At 43.6% G+C, this 18,028-nt stretch overlaps 3 protein-coding genes across 6 annotated transcripts; 2 read left to right on the top strand and 1 right to left on the bottom strand.

The window, feature by feature from the left end:
* Positions 1 to 100: 100 nt before the first annotated feature.
* tk1 (thymidine kinase 1, soluble) lies at positions 101 to 4,462 on the bottom strand. 2 transcript variants are annotated; one of them, XM_056410260.1, is made up of 8 exons: positions 4,383 to 4,462; positions 3,628 to 3,699; positions 3,395 to 3,426; positions 2,217 to 2,330; positions 1,416 to 1,509; positions 1,225 to 1,314; positions 861 to 980; positions 101 to 570 (listed from the first exon to the last, which is right to left on the bottom strand). In XM_056410260.1, exons 2-8 carry the CDS (start codon positions 3,691 to 3,693, stop codon positions 391 to 393), a joined length of 696 nt encoding a protein of 231 aa, XP_056266235.1. In that variant the 5' UTR covers positions 3,694 to 3,699; positions 4,383 to 4,462; the 3' UTR covers positions 101 to 390. The 2 variants fall into 2 exon arrangements, with proteins under 2 accessions (XP_056266235.1, XP_056266234.1); XM_056410259.1 differs by lacking the exon at positions 4,383 to 4,462 and having other exon boundaries at positions 3,628 to 3,789.
* Positions 4,124 to 9,311, top strand: afmid (arylformamidase). 3 transcript variants are annotated; one of them, XM_056410257.1, is made up of 11 exons: positions 4,124 to 4,209; positions 4,908 to 4,998; positions 5,704 to 5,808; positions 5,927 to 5,975; positions 6,059 to 6,144; positions 6,267 to 6,339; positions 6,459 to 6,556; positions 6,653 to 6,731; positions 7,165 to 7,300; positions 8,062 to 8,166; positions 8,446 to 9,311. In XM_056410257.1, exons 2-11 carry the CDS (start codon positions 4,950 to 4,952, stop codon positions 8,473 to 8,475), a joined length of 810 nt encoding a protein of 269 aa, XP_056266232.1. In that variant the 5' UTR covers positions 4,124 to 4,209; positions 4,908 to 4,949; the 3' UTR covers positions 8,476 to 9,311. The 3 variants fall into 3 exon arrangements, with proteins under 3 accessions (XP_056266232.1, XP_056266231.1, XP_056266233.1); XM_056410256.1 differs by lacking the exon at positions 4,124 to 4,209 and adding an exon at positions 4,457 to 4,580; XM_056410258.1 differs by lacking the exons at positions 4,124 to 4,209; positions 4,908 to 4,998; positions 5,927 to 5,975 and having other exon boundaries at positions 5,581 to 5,891.
* A 686-nt stretch (positions 9,312 to 9,997) lies between these two features.
* On the top strand, positions 9,998 to 17,995 carry cant1b (calcium activated nucleotidase 1b). Its single transcript, XM_056410254.1, has 5 exons — positions 9,998 to 10,246; positions 14,544 to 15,143; positions 15,225 to 15,365; positions 15,944 to 16,147; positions 17,128 to 17,995. Exons 2-5 carry the CDS (start codon positions 14,603 to 14,605, stop codon positions 17,496 to 17,498), a joined length of 1,257 nt encoding a protein of 418 aa, XP_056266229.1. The 5' UTR covers positions 9,998 to 10,246; positions 14,544 to 14,602; the 3' UTR covers positions 17,499 to 17,995.
* The last annotated feature ends 33 nt before the right edge of the window (positions 17,996 to 18,028 follow it).

The raw sequence follows: 18,028 nt of genomic DNA, 5'->3' as shown, positions 1-18,028 counted from the left end.
ACTGTAACTTCCAAAATGAGGAAAGTATCGCCTCCCAATAGTTACGATAATGTACAATTTAGATTAAATTTCCCTAAAAACTACTCCTGACCTGCCAAACTTGAGCTACACGTTCCACAAAGAGCATTTAATTTTATAAATGAAAGCAGAAAATACACATACATTAAAAAAATCTTACATTTGACAAAATATTTGTTAAAGATGTTGTGAGGAACCCAAACAACCACAATGTAGTGAAGTATTTGAGTTATTAGTTGGGCCAATAATCGTTAGGGTTAGTATTGTCCTAAACATAAAAAATACAAATGCAACACACACATAAGAATCCATGTTTCTTCCAATGCCCTCGCACCACTTGCACACACAAAATAAAGTAATTTCTGGATGAGTTCAGAGATTAAGAGACGAGAAAAGCTTCCGAGGATTTGCGCATGCCACGTGTTTTCCTGGGAGGAATTGCTGTGGCGTCTCGTCCCTGAAGGGAGCATTGTTCTCTTTTTCCAGCACCAGACCGCCGTAACACTTTCGACACACCGCCTGATACTTGTCAACTCCACCGATCACTTCCACCTGGAGCAGAGACACAGCAGTGGACAGGTTTACACGCAGTTGATGAAAGACAAAAGGGGTCTTTGGCTTTCATTACCAACTCTATAATTAAAAGTGTCTGAAAGACAATAATATTTTCTCAGTTAAACATTATGGAGCAGTAAAATAAATATAAGTTCAAGTATTTAGGAGTATTTGGTAAAACTCAACTGTTAGAATATAATTAAGGCATACAGAAAGATTAGATGTTATCTGTCCAACCCAGAAAAGTGTTCTGAAGCACTCAAGTTCTCTTAGGATTGCCTCCTCACCTCCTTCTCGGTTCCTATCCTCTTGGTGTAGGCGGCTTCTTTGTAACACCGCATGCAGACGGCGTGGAGCTTCACGACGCTCTCCGCTAGAGGGATGAGGTTCAGGATGTTTCCGAATGGCTGCAAGAATGCACAGGACAGCAGAAAAGCACCGCTTAGTGGACGGAGGTACAATCACATTACGAGAAGAGACGCACTGTCGTGAGGAATAATGAGCATTTTGATCCCCGTTAGCGGCGCGCTGCTCGTGCACATTGTTCGCGGTTCTTCCTCAATGAGTTTCTTGTCTTGGACCCACAGAGGTGCTCCATCTGCCTCACCGTGTCCGTCGATGACACTCGGAGACAAAAACACAAATACTCACTTTTCTCTGGAAGGTTCCATCCAAAGCCGCTACAATGATCGTCTTCCCCAGATTGGCCATCTCTTCACAAAACGCCACCGTGTCTGGAAACTACAATAACAATAGTTAGTGGGAGATGTGTCCTGAGTAAGACATCCCGGTCTCTCTGGAGGCTAAGAGAAAAAAAAAATATACAGTATATGTAGACTTACAAACTGCCCTTCATCAATCCCGATGACACAGGCTTGTAATGCCAGAGGCCGCAGTTCTTCCAGACAACTTGCAGGCACAGCTTCCATTGTGCTTCTAAAAGATGGGACAAGATAAAGGGAGAAAACGTGAAGCTTTCGTTTGTTCAAGCTGCCGAACTCCGATGTGTGATCTTAATCTAAAAGCGGTATGTGCAAAAAAAAATACACAAATCCAAATAAAGTACACTTTTAGACAAGAGTTTTAATGTACTTGTAGAAGCACTTTCAGCAAATCCATCCGTCATCTCTATTTAACTCTTTGTAGTGTGATATGCGCATCCGTTCATTAACTTCCTGTTCAGGGTCCCTGGGGGGCTGGAGCCAGCCCCAGCTGACAGAGGGCAAAGGCAACGTCCACCCTGAACAGGTCGCCAGACCATCGCAGGGTCAACACATATCGAGACAGACAACATTCATGCTCACATTCACACCTGTGGGCAATTTAGAGTGATCAATTAACTTAAGATGCATGTCTCTGGACTGTGGGAGGACGATGGAGAACCCACACAGACACAGGGAGAACATGCAAACTACACATCACACCCAGGCCCCTCTTGCTGTGAGGCAACAGTGCTAGCCACTCCACCCTTAATATGTGCAATCAAAAATAATTCTAAGTAAGTATGCACGAATGAATACCAAACTATTGAACAAGGTGACATAACCTTACGCTGTCTTCATGACCACATCCACAAAGACATATCTCTGTAGATGTGAGAAACAGAGCTGAATATGACAGTAAAGGAAACCCAGAGGACGTACTTGTCATGCGTGGCCATGCCGGTGTCAGAATAACGTGTGTCTTTGGCATATTTGATCACCAAGCAGGTGTACTGGGCTATTTGGAAGCGGCGCACTCTTCGCATCAGTTCAGTGCTGCAAGTTAGAATTAGAATTAAAATGTGGTTAATTTCAGAGAAAGCCCATACATTTTCTTCATGAAAATACAGACGGACAGAGCCAATATCATACAACTTTCTACAACACCTAAAGCATGTGATAATAAAGAATATTCATATTGTTCAGCATAATGTGCAACATCATCGTTACTGTATAGCAACTGTACGCGTTACACCATATGCATGACGCCAGTCACGTGCACAGATAGAGCCCTAGTGGTGCTCAAGCACCAGCCCTTTTGCCCTGGATGAGAAAAGGGCCCTTTCTGCTGGAGCCCTTTTTTTCTTCTTCATTCATCAGCATTTAAGAATAAAAATGACTCTGTCATCAAGTCCCCCCAAATGTGTTTTGATATCCGACGGGGCATTTATTTGAGTTCTTGTGAGAATTTCGCCCCGACATGCTTGTACCACATTGTTTTATGTGGTATGTTTCTCTGTTTTGTCTGTTCCAGTTTTACAAAGATCAATCTTGTATGAGCATTGCAGAGGGTGAAAAGAGTAAGCGCAAGAAAAAACAACACTTGTAATAACTAACCCAGAGTGAGGTCATGCCGGGAAATATCAGACTGAGACTTTGTAACTTTTTTACAGGTTTGATATTTCACGGCATGACCGAGCGGTCGAGGTTAGTAAGTTGTTTATTTTATGGCATTTTTCGCTCCTATCATTTTGTAAATAAAAACTAATTGTAATAGTTAATAGAAAACATTTCATTTTGTTTAGCTCTCATGTCTTCTCACGACACAATGTGTTTCAATTACTTGCTAACTTCAAGTTACAGCGATCAATATAAAAATCATTTGGCCGATGGGTGCCCTTTTTTTGGTTTGAGCACCTGCCCCCCAAAATGTCTGTGCACGTGCCTGCATGACGCTATAATTAGAGTTGGCAGCTGTGTATGGAAAAGATTTGGCGGGATATTGAAGTCTGGACGGAATATTGTTTTCACTAGTAATGTAATTTTAACATGTAAACATATCAGCTAGCCTCACGTGCAAAGAGACGTGTTGTTTCTATGTTAGTGAATGAATAACTCACCTTTTCCCTGAAAACATCGGTCCAAAGATGACCTGCCGACAAGAGAGGAGAGTTAGTCAATGAGGTTAGCAGTTGAACGTTGATAGAGTTGGAAGACAATGACAGGATATTCTTTGAGAAAGAGACAGCTACAGCTAACCAGTAGTGTCATATTTATCTGAGCTTGTTAAGGGTACGATATGATTGAGACAATATCACGTACAACATAACGTTCACATGAATCAAACACGAACCTGAATCTGTCCCCGTGCCTTTCTCGGCGCATTCGGCAGAACTCTTGGGAAATCCACACAGTCCATGTTAACCTTTAAAGACGTTATAAATAATAATTAAAAAAGGTTGAATTGATAAGATATATATTACTAATGTAACCGCGCAGGAGAAGTTATTCTGAATCAAAAACTTTGAATAAAGCGCGCCAGTGGTTCTGGGACTCTTTATCTAAAATTCAACCAGTCACGTGACCATTTGAACCAAACAGCTCTTGAGAAGAAGTGACAGCGGAGAGCATACATGCTCTGATTGGTCAGAGCAATCTGATCTGATTGGTCAGAGCAATGTGCCAATCACATCACAGAAAATCATATCGGCGAGAAAAGCCTCCTTTACTTTTGTTTGTCTTCACACGTTCAGATTTTCTTTCTTTTTTTGTTTGTTTGGTTTTCGTTTGGTTTTTAGAATAAGATATTTACTTTCATTAAGGATACACTCTAGAGTAGAGGGTGGCGGTAATGCACCTGAAAGTTGTTTGACAACCGCCATAAAAAGCAACAGAAGAAGAAGACGGGTTTCTTTTTGATTGGATATTTACTGAGGTATCACTGAACAATATATGCCTAAAATAATGTAATGTTTTAGTTAAATTGAGCAGAAAGCAGATTCCCAGTGGAACACATTTACAACTCACAATATACAGCTTATTATATTCAATATCATTGACAAACAAAGCCTGTAATTCAGGCCGGACGAGCAGCGCCATGTCACTCACTCCTCCGGGAGCAGCTGCGTGTCGTAGTTGGTCGGCTGCAGAAACAGGCGCGTGCACTGGAGCGTGTCAGTCTAAAGTCCGGAAGTCTTTCAGCTGCACACATGCGGATTGAATTCATCTGCCAGCAGACTTTCGGCAAATTAAGTTAATACCAGAGATACCAAAAAAATGATGCACTGGACTAAAATGAAGAAAGATGTAAGAGTTTGTTGTGTTTCCTTTTTTCTCTCTGCTCGCATTCTGAGATTGTTGTCTGTAACTTTAGCAGATGTATTGTAATGTGTCTATTTCTAACTGTGAGTTCAGCCTGTCATTTGACGTTTTGAAAATAACAATATCATATAGTTCTTTTTTTTTTTAACAACCAATGATTCAAACATTAAAAGATTGACGGCCTGATTAAACCAGCGGGTCAATACTTATAATAACCAGGAGAGGGCGCTGTTTGCCGTGTTGACAGTGTTTAATCAGCGGCGTCTCGGCTTTCATGGCCGCGCGGCTGACGTCAGTCTCTCCATGTCACAGGAGCTCGAGAGGCAGTATTCACCCAGCTGGTGGTCGCACAGGATGTCGGCAGACGACGTGATCGAGGCTCACGTGAAGGCTTTAAAGGAAGGTCGGTGTGCTTTGAAGATGAATTAATTCGCAATAATGCACAGAAATCCGGCGCTTTTGCCAAATTTCATGTCACTGTCAAAAATGTGTAGCACCGAGATGGATCGTCGGCATTTTTTAAAGATATGTTGACTGCAAGCTACGATAAGATACGTTTTTTAAAATTATTATTATTTTGTTGGTACCAAATGGCTAAAAGTAAACAGTATTCTGGATGAATAGAACTTCAGAGTGTAAACATAATTTTTTGTTTACCAAAAAAAACTCCATCTAATCTACATGTCCCACATACATTACCTAATTGGGACACTGCGTTGCATTTGATGAGCATACTATGCCAGTTTTTGTAGCCACAGCTAAACAAGAAAGGGGAAATTTACAGAATTTTGAACAAATCCGATATAAATATGCTTCTTCACAATCGGAAACTTGATTATGAATAGTATATACAATTTCCATGTGATGTAATTTATTAAGGAGCCAACAGCAACAAAGGTCCCCAACTGCAGTTGAATCTGGGTTGTTACCGCTCACGGTCAGTGCCTTTAACTCGCTGGCCTCCCATCACACAACCTATGGGAATGTCTGCTTCGCCTAAACCAGAGCATTAAACACAACATCAGAACTTCATCACATTGATGCTAAAATCCAATATTGCTAAAAAAATACCACATTGTCCACAATAACCGCGTGTGTGTGTGTGCAGGTACAGAGCGAGCTCGTGGTCTGGCTCAAACGTTGCTCAACGTGCCGTACGGGGAGGGAGATGGAGAGAAGCTGGATGTCTACGTACCCAGCACCAACTCTCTGGGTACTGACATGTGTGACTGCCATGACACCAACTACCCGCCCCTCCATTGGCATGCTTCAAAATAACAGAAGCTTACATAACGCGTGAGGATTAACAGGCCCGATTCCCTCCGTTTCAGATGTGCCCCTTGTCATTTACCTCCACGGAGGCTACTGGCAGTTCCTCAGGTGCAGTGTTGTGTTGTCTCCTCCGTGGCAGACGTACATGTCTTGTTCAGGTTGGTCTGATTGATGCTTTGTGCTCGTATTAGTAAGGAGGAGTCGGGCTTCATGGCTGTGCCGCTCATCGACAAAGGCGTAGTGGTGGTGGCTGTCGATTATGACACCGCCCCCAAAGGTAGAGTCTCTTCATTTCCGATAAGATGTTGTTTTTCTTGCCGCGTGAATCCAAAAAAAGATGAAGAATGTTTAATGAAGATGAGCTGGGAATGTCAGCCCTCTGCCTGTGTGTCTTTTCAGGCAACATGGACCTGATGGTGTCTCAAGTACGCAGGAGTGTCGTGTCCGTGGTCCAGCAGTATTCTCACATCAGGTACCCGTGCTATTAATTCATCTTAATGCATTTTTAAATGTTCCCTCTAACCCAGAAAGAGATAAAAGGCAATCATCACGATTTATATATATTTTTGTTAACTCTGATCTTTCCCTCAGCGGTCTGTACCTGTGTGGCCACTCTGCTGGGGCTCACCTTGCCGCGATGGTCCTCTCCACTGACTGGTCGCAGTACAGCATCACTCCTCCGATTAAAGGTGAGGTCAAATTTGGTAAAACGAGACAAAAAATGCAAAGGTTGAGACGCAAAGACCCGTGTACCTGATCTCGTTGTGTCTCCATCTGTCCAACAGGTGCTTTCCTTGTTAGTGGCATATACGACCTCCTGCCCATCTTGTCCACCTACGTCAACAAGCCTTTGAAGATGACAGAGTACGTTCCTTTACCTGTAGTGCAATCTCACACACACTCACACACACACACAAGCATCACTAGCATCGGGTTGTGTTGAAACATATATCAGATGAACAATATTAATATAATATTAAATACATTCTAAAAGTATACTACTTGAGTGTGTTTGTCTAATTAGATCAGTCAGGCTTCTCCACACTCTCACACTCACTCACTCACTCACTCACTCACTCACACACACACACACACACACACACACACACACTCCGTAGTGACCTGATTGTTACCCACTAGTTACAGCAGGTTTCCCAAGTGTTGTTGGGAAACTTTGAAAAAAGGTTGCCCAATTTTCCAGGCCACATGTCAACACATTATGCAATCGTGTGTGTGCGTGTGTGTGTGGGGGTCGTACCACTCTGTGTTTGACTCCGGGTGTCTCCTGTTCATACAGGGAGGTGGCTGTGAGGAACAGCCCCAGCAAACTGGTCCCTCAGCTCAAACTCTCCTCCTCCGGCTGCCAGATCATCGTGGCTGTCGCCGAGAACGACTCGCCCGAGTTCCGCAAGCAGTCGGAAGAATACTGCAAGGTCAGCGCTTCTGAGCATGAACACTATTTTGATTTAGCGTACCCCATGCATCTATTTTTCTTTAACCGCTTCTCCTCGCAGGGCTTGATTAGAGTATGATGGAGATTATATATCAAAGTTGCCCTGTGGAGTCTTCTCGGTGCATAACTGTGTTTCTATGAGTGTAAATACCGGCAACCGACAACCCAGCGCACTAATGTGAAACCTGTGGCGGGAAAGGGTATTGCACACATGCGCTTCATTGTTTACGATCTAAACGAAAGGGAAACCTACTTAAAATTCAGCTCGTGATCAAAACCACCGGTATCTTAAGGTGGACGATAATTATATGGCCAATTAATCAGACTTTTACATTTTTTTATTTCAGCATAACTTCAACCCTAGATCGTATCATAAGTCTCCACACTGCATAAAAGCTAACGATGCACAAAATGACGTACGACCGAAAGCTTTGCCACAACATCGATAAACATGACGGCTACAGTAGGCTACTGTTTATCTGTTTTTTAAGATTTCAGCTCACTTACTATTACATTTGTATGTGTAAATCATTGGTCTACATGTATATCAAGTCATGTTATGTATTTTATTGTGTTTTACGAGTAGAGAAATGTTATTGCCGGTTGAGCCTCTTTGTCTGTGGAGATTTATTTGTAATATTTCTTTTATTATCTTTTTTCACTACAGAAGTTAAGGATTTGTTAAATAATTTTGTGTGTATACATGTCGTGTTTACTGACCTCCTTCTTCTGGCTTTAAAGACTTTAGAGGCGTCGGGACTTAACGTGACCATGGAGGATGTGGCCAACACCGACCACTTCAATATCATCGAGCAACTGGTAGACGGGGAGTATTACCTAACAAAGGTACACGCTCACAAATCAAAAAAGTCAAAGATAAAGGCTCATGTTAATTTTCAGTCTCTTTATTTTGTCTGACCAATATTTATACAATATTAATGTAAACCCTGTAACTGTGTGGAAAGTAGTAGTTTTAAACCTGCACCATCCAAACCATCTTTAGTATTTACACACAATATTCAGCATGCACTTATTGACTGTGGTAGGTTTTTATATTCTTCAAAAGTTTTATGTTTATGGCAGGTATTTAAACCAGTTGTTTTAATTCTTTTTTCCCCTGTGTAGCTTCTCTTAAAGACGATGGGAAGGAGCTGAGGCGGCAGTTTTGCTCCATAATCTAATATCAACCACCCTCGGTATCAGCAGCCCCCTGAACAGAGTCCCCGTGCACCAATACTGATAATATATGCATTATTTCAGGTTTGTACAGTGGTGAATGTACACTTTGTGTCATTTGTATTGAACAGCAATGAGGTGGCATTGTTTTGAATATATTGTTTACTTTATCATTTGTTACACACACACATGTTCGCTGTAGATACTGTCAGAACAACGTTTCATGAAAACATTGTGTGCCTAAAGCCGAGTCACTTCAAAGATGGTGATTGTAGCAAACGACGCTGCTGTCACGCTTACTCAGTTGTAAACAGATTATTTAACGATCATTGTGCACAATGTTATCATCAGGAAGTACTGTTCCTCCGGCACACTCGGAAGTTGATAAGTAGAGTTGATAAATAGTTTAGGCATATTTAAAAAAGTCTGTTTTGTTTTGGGGTTTTATTTCTTGTGACAATCTGTAAAGCAACTTAAAGTTAATTGGTGGGACATGAATAGGAGCTCATGTTAGGACTACTGATGTACATCATACCAAGTGAATGTAGGTTTTTATTGTAACCTACACAATGCTAACATCGCACCCAGGAAACGTTATTGTATTTGCACTGTAAATTCAACCCTGATAATAGATTACTGATATTTAAATGCACACATTTTAGATGAGATGTGACAATTTAACTGATTTACTTGTTACGGTGCTCATTCTAGCATCTTAAATAGTTGTTTACATTATTGTTAACACAGTGTTCTATTAATCATGACGGTAGATTATAAAGAGATTCATCACAATAAATATTTATATTTGAGAATTACTGAAGTGGCAGTTGTTTGTGTATATATGCATGCAAGTAGATGAGATGTGCTGCAATTTGATTGTGCTATCTTTGAAGCAACTAGTGGCATGGTATAATGCTCCTAAACATATACAACATATATTAGGATCAGCTGTCACAGCCATGGTTATGGTAATTTGATTAATGCAAGTTTATTAGTGATTTCTTTACAACTTAACTACACGACTATGTCAAGGCTGGTCCTGCATTATTAATACTGTGGCCTGTGTCAAAATCTATCTTTAAAAGACATGTATTATATTATACTGAACTCGCATCGTGCATATTCCCAAATAAAGCTGTATCCAATCAAATTGGCGCAAACCGACACATAAAACCAAAGCTGACCCAGGATGCTGGTTGTTTATAGGGTGCCTACATGTAGCTAAAACTAATACAATCATAACACAACGGCCCTTCATGATGTTTGGTGTTAGTTGAAATTTAGACAGTTTGTCCATCACACTTTAGGTAATTTCAGAAGTTGTAGAAGGTGGCGAGATTGTTTCAGATAAGTGGTGTATTTCTAAATAAGTTTCCCACGTCATCTCTTTCCATAAGGGTATATCAGATAAAGAGGCCATTCATGGGCTGGTCAAGGCCCAAGGGGCTGTACAGCAAAGGTTGTCCTTTTAAATGGGAATCAGGATAGTCCATGACCAGAAGACTCGTTTTTCGGTCCCTATAACGAATAAAAGGAGTTGCCCCTTCACATGTCTCTGATGTTGTAAACTCGTACTTAATAAAACATTCGCCTCGTGTCCAGTTAGTTGTTGGGATGCCAGTAGTTTGTGGCGAGTTGAACGTTTAGACACATCAGGGCAGTTGGTTCAGTCTCCAGGCAGGAGGAGCTAATCACCGAGAGACTGCGCGTCGATGGCCAACCGGTCGGACTTAAAGACCTTCTGCGCCAGGTGAGCCCCGTGGTTTACAAGTCACCAAAAGACGACGTGACACGTCTTAACTCGCGTGCAGCCCCTTCGGTCCGGTGGATGAGCGTGTTGGGGAAACTATAGCGGCAACGTCGCAGAGGTTCGTGCTAGCACGCGCACGTCGCTAGCTGGTGTTAGCTTCACGGCTAGCGGTTTCAGAATGTAGCCGTTGGCGTCTGCCAACGCCGTATAAACCGTTTGGCTCACTACATACTCGCCGACACGTCTTTTATCCGTACGTTTAATCCTTGTACTTTCACATTGGCTGAAATGATATATTAGTTTGAAAGGTGTGAACATTGTGTACACTTTTCGTAGAAGCCGGTGAAAGTTTACAAGTGGTGCCGGTGTTACGGGTTAACAGGCGACCCTGTTGAACCGTAACACCGGTTCAAAGTTTACAAGTGGTGCCGGTGTTACGGGTTAACAGGCGACCCTGTTGAACCGTAACACTGGGCGCCGACTCGTGTCGCTCTGCCTTCGTGGCTGGACAGGTAACGGTTATAACGGTCCCGTTTACGGTGAATGAATGAGCCGTGGCGTGACATTACAACACTCACCAGAGCAGCCATAACGTGACCCTGTTGAGTTCAGGGACCAGATGAGGGCTTTCTCTCCTGATCAAGGTAGAGGTAACTAACTTAAATCGACTGTCCGTCTGCATCTGTTGCTTTTTATGTCACTGTCACATATGGCTAACTATCTGGTAAAAACAACCACAACAACTGTCTGTCACTACTTTGATGGGTTTGTTTGTTTTTCAGTGTTTCTGAAGGTCAGACTAATCCAACAGATGAGTCAAACGTATACAGTATGGTTCGTTTACTCATCCAGGTGGATTTGACTCAAGTTGACGCGCGTCTCGAATACATGCATACATACAGACATGCATACATTCATACATATTGAGAACAATTCGGGACAACAGAGGCGCCTTTACCCCGGTAACTCCACCCACAGTGGGCGACTACAAGGTTAAAAGCCAGAGAAAGCTCGTAAAGATTTTAAATACTTTGGTCAAGTATGAAACAGGCAGAACGCAAACAACATTTTGCATGAATAAAGCTGTAACTTTCCAATATTTGGTAGGTTGCTGGATCAACTGGGTTAATGACATCTAGTTATTGGGAAATTATACAATTTGTGTTCAACAGTCTTTCAGAACTGGTTCTCGGGTTAAGAAGTTAAATCAGGACAATTGCACATCAGTCCTTTTAAAACAATGAAAGTCATCTGTAAGCGGGTGCGTCCCACTTTGTGACCTTCAATGACACCTAATGGAGAAATGTGGATGTATAACATCCACTCGGTGGATTTGAGTTTAAATATACCACACACTCTCTTGAGTCCTCTGCTTTAAAGACACGTTTCAGCAGCAGTAATCAGTCAACGCAGAAGGGGGCTAACTCTTTCTTAATCACATTTGTATTCATACTCCGATATGCCACACCTTTACAAGTTTGGTTCCTAAAACCTGTTCCTCCGGATTTACTTAATTGTAAGCATTAAAATACCGCCTGCCCGTAGGAAACTTGAGAGAGAGAAAAGGAGGAGACGTGGTGAGATAGAGATCAGTTATTCATTAGGGCCAGAGGGCTGGAGAGACGTGGAGTTTATCACCAGATGCGAGCGACAGAGAGCGGCGTGATGGCCGCAGCGCGTCCAGGGCAGAAGAAGAGGCGAAGCAAGGGTGAATAATTGAATTCTTCCAGCGTACAGCGAGGGCAGTGTCTGGCTCTGTGGCGTGGAGGGATGGGGAACGGGGGGGCCATGCATACAATAGTGACAATAAGGGCATTATTTGTTGGCCGAGAGTTTGACGTGCGTGTTAGTCAAGGAGCGTGAACTTGTTTAGAGTCACTGAGTGGGCAGAGGGGGGAACGTGATGCTCACCAGCTGCATGTAACATGATGTCGTCTACTTCAGTTATACCAACGAAGCTCTCGGTAAATATTTCAACCAACTGGTCCTACCGATATTTTTAAGACTGTAGTTATTATAGCAGACGGTTTTCTTCAGCTGATATTGATCTTTCACAGACATTTTGTTGGCGCTGTTGTGACATTTATTTTGGTTTGCTTAAGGACTCGACAGGCGACTGCTGAAGCTTATTTGCTGTCGCTGTCGTTTGCACTTGACGGATGTCGAGGCTCACCATGGCGCTCTTGTTCAAATTAATCACACCTCTCCTATTTCAGTGGGCAGGATCTCCGTTGGCACGTCTTACCTGCCCTATATCTTTTAGTGAAACTTACAAACAATTGAGGAGCTCATTTGTCACCTAAAATAAAAAGACAATGGCTTATTATAACCAACTCGATGTCGTTTGAGTACATCCATGTGAGTGAAGTCTGGATCCGATGGTCCCCTGCACATTGCCAGCATGTTTTTAGATCAGGAGGTTTGGTGTGATCACAGGTGCTACGCTTAATTTCCTGTCTTGTAGCTTCATATGTGTCGTTTATTACATCTGTGTGTCCACTATTAAATTATAGAAATAGGTGATCAGGTCGATTTTTGTATCTGCAATTTATTTCTAATATTTCTCCCGGGAACTGGGAACATTGCTTTTTCAAAAAACTTTTTGATGGTGTATTTTATCCGATGAGCTTTAAGCATTTCCCTGAATCCACAGAGGAATAATAATAATAATGTAGACTTGTATAGTGCTTTTCTAGTCCACAAAGACGCTTCAGGGCTTCCCTGAGGACGTGCTTTAGCAGGTGATGCGCATCCTTCCGCATCTCTACTCGTGATCCATGTTTGTAGATGAGCGCCTAAACCACAGGTGTCAAACACAAGGCCCGCGGGCCAAATCCGGCCCGCCACATCATTTCATGTGGCCCCTGACAACTTGAAAGACTTATAATCACCTTTTCTTCAAGAAATGTAAGAAAAATATCCTGTGCTTTTATTTTGACGGTTTCAAATTAAATGGATTTATGTTATAAAATTTGAGAACATTTCTTATGTACAATATTTCTACACTCAAATAAACAAATATAGAGTTATTTAACAATATGTTGGGTAGTAGTTTATACATTTCAGTGACAACCTTTTGAGGGCAGCCATGATGCTGAAGTGGCCCACGGTGAAAATGAGTTTGACATCAAACGAGTGAAACCGTGCCTCCCTGGAAGTATGTGTTTACACTAGTTCTAAGTATTTTCATCTTAATGAGGTGACTGGAGCTGAAACCCTGAATCCTTCTCATGAACACATGGTGTGTTTTTTCTCCCAAACGGCACCGGCGATCGCAGTTAGCTTACATGTTTGGCAAACACAAGGAAGAAATAATTAGATTTTAACGTCAGAACGGAGCGAGGTTTCTCACACGCATGTCGTCCTGAGGAAGTCGGACGAGGCAGCTACCTACTCGGTATGCAGATTAGAGGTTCTGCATGAATGGGACAACGACGCTCTGTTGTGAACAAAGAACAAGAGGAACAACAGTCTATTTTTCCAAAATGTTTCCTCCTCCCCGTGTTCATTCTTTCATCTCCCCAGCTATTGATTTCAGTGGTTTTTTTAATTTGAACTCTACACCGATTTGAGATTAACAAAGACAAAGTGATTTGATTCTTGTCAGGTCACCACACAGCCCCGTAATGAACATTAGGCATGTTCACATGCAATTTGAATACCTCAAGAAATGATATTTATTTTTCAACAAACTTGATTTGAAATAACAATAAGATATGATTGATCAGACTTTATTAGAAATTGTTGCATTTAAAAAAAAAAACATTTTATTGTATGGACCATTATATTCTGTTTTTAATAATTTTTTTCTCAGTAGATATAAATGTATGACAAACTAAAACTACAATGGGCACTCGGTAGAGCGCATACCTTCGCATATCACAAGATAGGGCATTACATTATGAACATTTTGGCATTAGTTGCATGCCAATTGGATAACAATTGACCACACTATGGTAAAAAGAAGATTTTGACCTTTTCTTGACCTTGACCTTTGACCCGATTGATCCCAAAATCTAATCCAATGGTCCTCGGGTAATAACCAATCATCCCACCAAATTTAATACTTTGAGTTATGCGAAGTAACACGCATACAAATAAATAAATAAATACACGCCGATCAAAACATAACCTTCTGCATTTTCAATGTGAAGGTAATGACAGACTAAAACGGAAAATATATTTCTATTTTCTGATTGTTTGCAACTGCACTTTCCTGTCAGTGTTTGTGACCTTCTACATGTTAAACCTCATCCCTCAGCACGTCTCTAACGTTCCTCTCTGTGCTCACTCCCAGGCAGTAGTGGTCATCAACCCGAGTCCACGCCTGACCGTGAGGATGAAGACGATACTTCCATGACCTCCTTTGGCGTTGCCGTCCGAGGCCTCCCCCTGGCCTTGGCGTCCATGACGCAAGCTACCGCCTCCGACTCCCGCTTCCACCCCAAATGGCGGGCGATCGCTGTGGCGGCCCTGCTGGCGCTGGTTCTCACGTTGTACCTGCACCGCACGGTCGGGGACAGAGGCGCCGCCGCCGCCGGGGGTTACCGCCGCGACCGGAGTCACAGCCTGCGAGCGCACGGCGAGGGCGAGGCGGACCTCTTCAAAGACGCCCACCGGCAAATTGCAAAAAGCCTCTCGCGCCACCAGAGAAGGGACACGCCGTACAACGACACGTACCCGCTGAGTCCGCCGGAGAAGACGGAGCGCGGCGTCCGCTACCGCATCGGCGTGATCGCGGATCTGGACACGGCGTCGCGCAGCTCAAAGGAGCAGACGTGGTTCAGCCTCATGAAAAGAGGCTACCTGACGGTGTCGGACGGCGCGGACCGACTGGAGATGGAGTGGGATGCCGAGACGGTCACACTGGAGAGTCATCTGGCTGAGAGAGGACGAGGTGAAGACACACACACACACACACACACACACACACACACACACAGTTTGTGTTCTCACATCGTGACTTTCTGTGCCGCAGGGATGGAGCTGTCGGAGCTGGTGGTGTTCAACGGACACCTGTACAGCGTAGACGACCGTACCGGCGTCGTGTACCGGATCGACGGCGCCCAGGCGGTCCCCTGGGTCATCCTGCCCGACGGCGACGGCTCCGTCTCCAAAGGTCCGCCTCCAAAAGACGTCTTTCCTCTGTCCACTGACAAAAGTCGTATTAAACATCTTGATCTCTTTTCACGGTTTTGGACCCAAAGTCTAGAACAAAACCCAAATAATATAATCCGAACACAACAAATGCTCGTTTAGATTGTTTCAACGTGTGGCTGGAACTTTATTTAAAACATCAGCAGAACAAAACTAAAAACACAACTTTTCCCACTACAGCTTGAATAAAAACGGATGAGCTCTTCAGTGGCACTTGAATGGCTCTTACATATAGTATTAATTATAGTATTACTTTTGGTATTACTCATAGTATTACTCATAGTATTACTTATGGTATTTTTGTAGTTTGGCTTGCTTGAAGAAACGTTACTTTCTGTATTCTTGTTGTTCTGAGTTTGTTCTCGTGGTTGATTCCCTCATTGTGAGTCTCTTTGGACAAAAGCGTCCGCTAAGACATGTCATGTGATGTCATGTGATGTGATGTCATGTCATGTCATGTGATGTCATCGACTCTGGAAAGGCTGCCTCTCGTCTCAAGAGGTTCTCGTACCGTCTAATCCGTCCTGGCTCTGTGCGCAGGCTTCAAGGCCGAGTGGCTGGCAGTGAAGGACGAGCACCTGTACGTCGGCGGCCTGGGCAAAGAGTGGACCACGACATCCGGAGAGGTCGTCAACGACCACCCCGAGTGGGTGAAAGTCGTGGGTCGCCACGGCGACGTGCAGCACGAGAACTGGGTGCCGCACTACAATGCCCTGCGGAGCGCAACAGGGATCCAACCACCAGGTTCTGATGACCTTTTACTTTGGGCTCCTGCTCTATAATCCTGTCCACACACAACCATGAGTGCCGTGGTATCGCATTTTATAAGTGGAACCGTGGGTATAGTTTGGGTTTCAGATGCCAATGGTTCCTTTAGTCCAAAAATAAATGAATAACCCCCGATGTAAAGAGCTGTTACCACATTTAGTCTCATTGGAAGATAATGTTGTCTCTGCACTTTTTTAATAAAGGCCCCACTCTGTGATTTAGGGCTCGACGTCCCATTGATGTTCAACCCGAGCATCTTCTGTAGGATAAAGTACACCATAGATGACGGTATTTAATTAGTGCTGAGTCATGTGTGCAGCTCTTCCGCTCCGGCTGCACACTCACCAGCGTTACTAATAAGCGGGTTGGGCAGCTTTCATAAAGCCTGAGAGGGAAACGCTCTGAAAAAGACAAAGAAAGTTGCCGGTTGTAAAGCTTTTGCTTTTAAGTGTAAGGATTTTGCCGACCCAGATGAGTAAATATAGAACTAGAACGGGCACTCGGTAGAGCGCATACCTCCGCATATCACAAGATTGGGCATTGAATTATGAACATTTTGGCATTAGTTGCATGCCAATTGGATACAAATTGATGGTAAAAAGAAGATTTTACCTGTTCATGACCTTGACCTTTGACCCGATCGATCCCAAAATCTAATCAAATGGTCCCCGGATAATAACCAATCATCCCACCAAATTTCATGCGATTCAGTTTAATACTTTTTGAGTTATGCGAGTAACACGCATACAAATAAATACACAGCGATCAAAACATAACCTTCCGCATTTTCAATGCGAAGGTAAACATGGGATGAACTCGGCTATTCTCATCTAGATTTTGAGTTGGGACACTAACTTTAGTTTGTCTCCCAAATAAAAACCGATAGCAGCTCGAAAAAGTCTAAAACGCTTTCCTGATCGTTAACTCTAGCGTCTCCGATGTCTCCCGTTCCGCAGGCTACCTCATCCACGAGTCGGCGGCGTGGAGCGAGCGCCTCCAGCGCTGGTTCTTCCTCCCTCGCCGCGCCAGTCACGAGCGCTACGAAGAGGCGGCCGACGAGCGCCGCGCCACCAACCTCCTCCTGTCCTGCCCCGCCGACTTCGGCTCCATCGCCGTGCGGCGCGCCGGCCCGCTCGACCCGACGCACGGCTTCTCCTCCTTCAAGTTCGTCCCGGACACGGACGATCAGGTCATCTTGGCCCTGAAATCGGAGGAGGTCGCCGGGCGGATCGCCGCCTACATCACGGCGTTCACGCTCGACGGCCGGGTGCTGATGCCCGAGGCGAAGATCGGGGACGTGAAGTTCGAAGGACTGGAGTTTATTTGAGGACGGCGCCGACGAGACGCTTGAGAAGCGGACTTCACGCGTGCATATTCATTTCCTCTCAGTTCTACTGTGCAAGAATGTGGTATGACCCCCAAATGATATATTTTACGATTTATATATTATAATATATGATAACAGGGAGGAACATTGGTCTGTAAAAAGCCAGGAGAATGCGACATCACCACAGGAGACAATTAAGTGTTGCCAATAATTGACCAATTAATTCACCAACAGTGCGACTGGTTTGGGCCTCCCATCTGTGACGAGCCGCACACACACAGTCACCACCTTCTTTTAATGCTTTTATAAGTAGACACTGCTGATATTCCAAAGGAGTCTGGGTAAATTATCGCCGCGTAACCGCCAGGTCATCAAACACAAGGTCATGTGACCTCCTCTCCTGCAGCCGAACTCTGCTGGTCAGACACTCGGGAATAAACCGGATTAAATGTTTTGAGGAATAGAAAGAATGTCCTTAAATAACTTGAATTATCAAACTCGCCCGTTACGTTGTGCTTTTAGATGTGTTA

This window comes from Pseudoliparis swirei, chromosome 24, assembly GCF_029220125.1.
Source record: "Pseudoliparis swirei isolate HS2019 ecotype Mariana Trench chromosome 24, NWPU_hadal_v1, whole genome shotgun sequence".
Taxonomy (NCBI): Eukaryota; Metazoa; Chordata; class Actinopteri; order Perciformes; family Liparidae; genus Pseudoliparis; species Pseudoliparis swirei.
This window is presented reverse-complemented; position numbering and strand designations above follow the sequence as displayed.

Bases quoted from the DNA above. Each gene is read 5' to 3' on its own strand.
- tk1 (XM_056410260.1), bottom strand. From the start codon at position 3,693: ATGGACTGTGTGGATTTCCCAAGAGTTCTGCCGAATGCGCCGAGAAAG. The intron at 1,510-2,216 runs GTACGTCCTCTG...CCCATCTTTTAG, and splicing joins GGCATGGCCACGCATGACAA to AAGCACAATGGAAGCTGTGC. The intron at 981-1,224 runs GTGAGTATTTGT...GCATTCTTGCAG, and splicing joins ATGGAACCTTCCAGAGAAAA to CCATTCGGAAACATCCTGAA.
- afmid (XM_056410256.1), top strand. From the start codon at position 4,551: ATGATGCACTGGACTAAAATGAAGAAAGAT. The intron at 5,809-5,926 runs GTACTGACATGT...CCTCCGTTTCAG, and splicing joins ACCCAGCACCAACTCTCTGG to ATGTGCCCCTTGTCATTTAC. The intron at 6,732-7,164 runs GTACGTTCCTTT...CTGTTCATACAG, and splicing joins AAGCCTTTGAAGATGACAGA to GGAGGTGGCTGTGAGGAACA.
- cant1b (XM_056410254.1), top strand. From the start codon at position 14,603: ATGACCTCCTTTGGCGTTGCCGTCCGAGGCCTCCCCCTGGCCTTGGCG. The intron at 15,366-15,943 runs GTCCGCCTCCAA...CTCTGTGCGCAG, and splicing joins CGACGGCTCCGTCTCCAAAG to GCTTCAAGGCCGAGTGGCTG. The intron at 16,148-17,127 runs GTTCTGATGACC...CCCGTTCCGCAG, and splicing joins AACAGGGATCCAACCACCAG to GCTACCTCATCCACGAGTCG.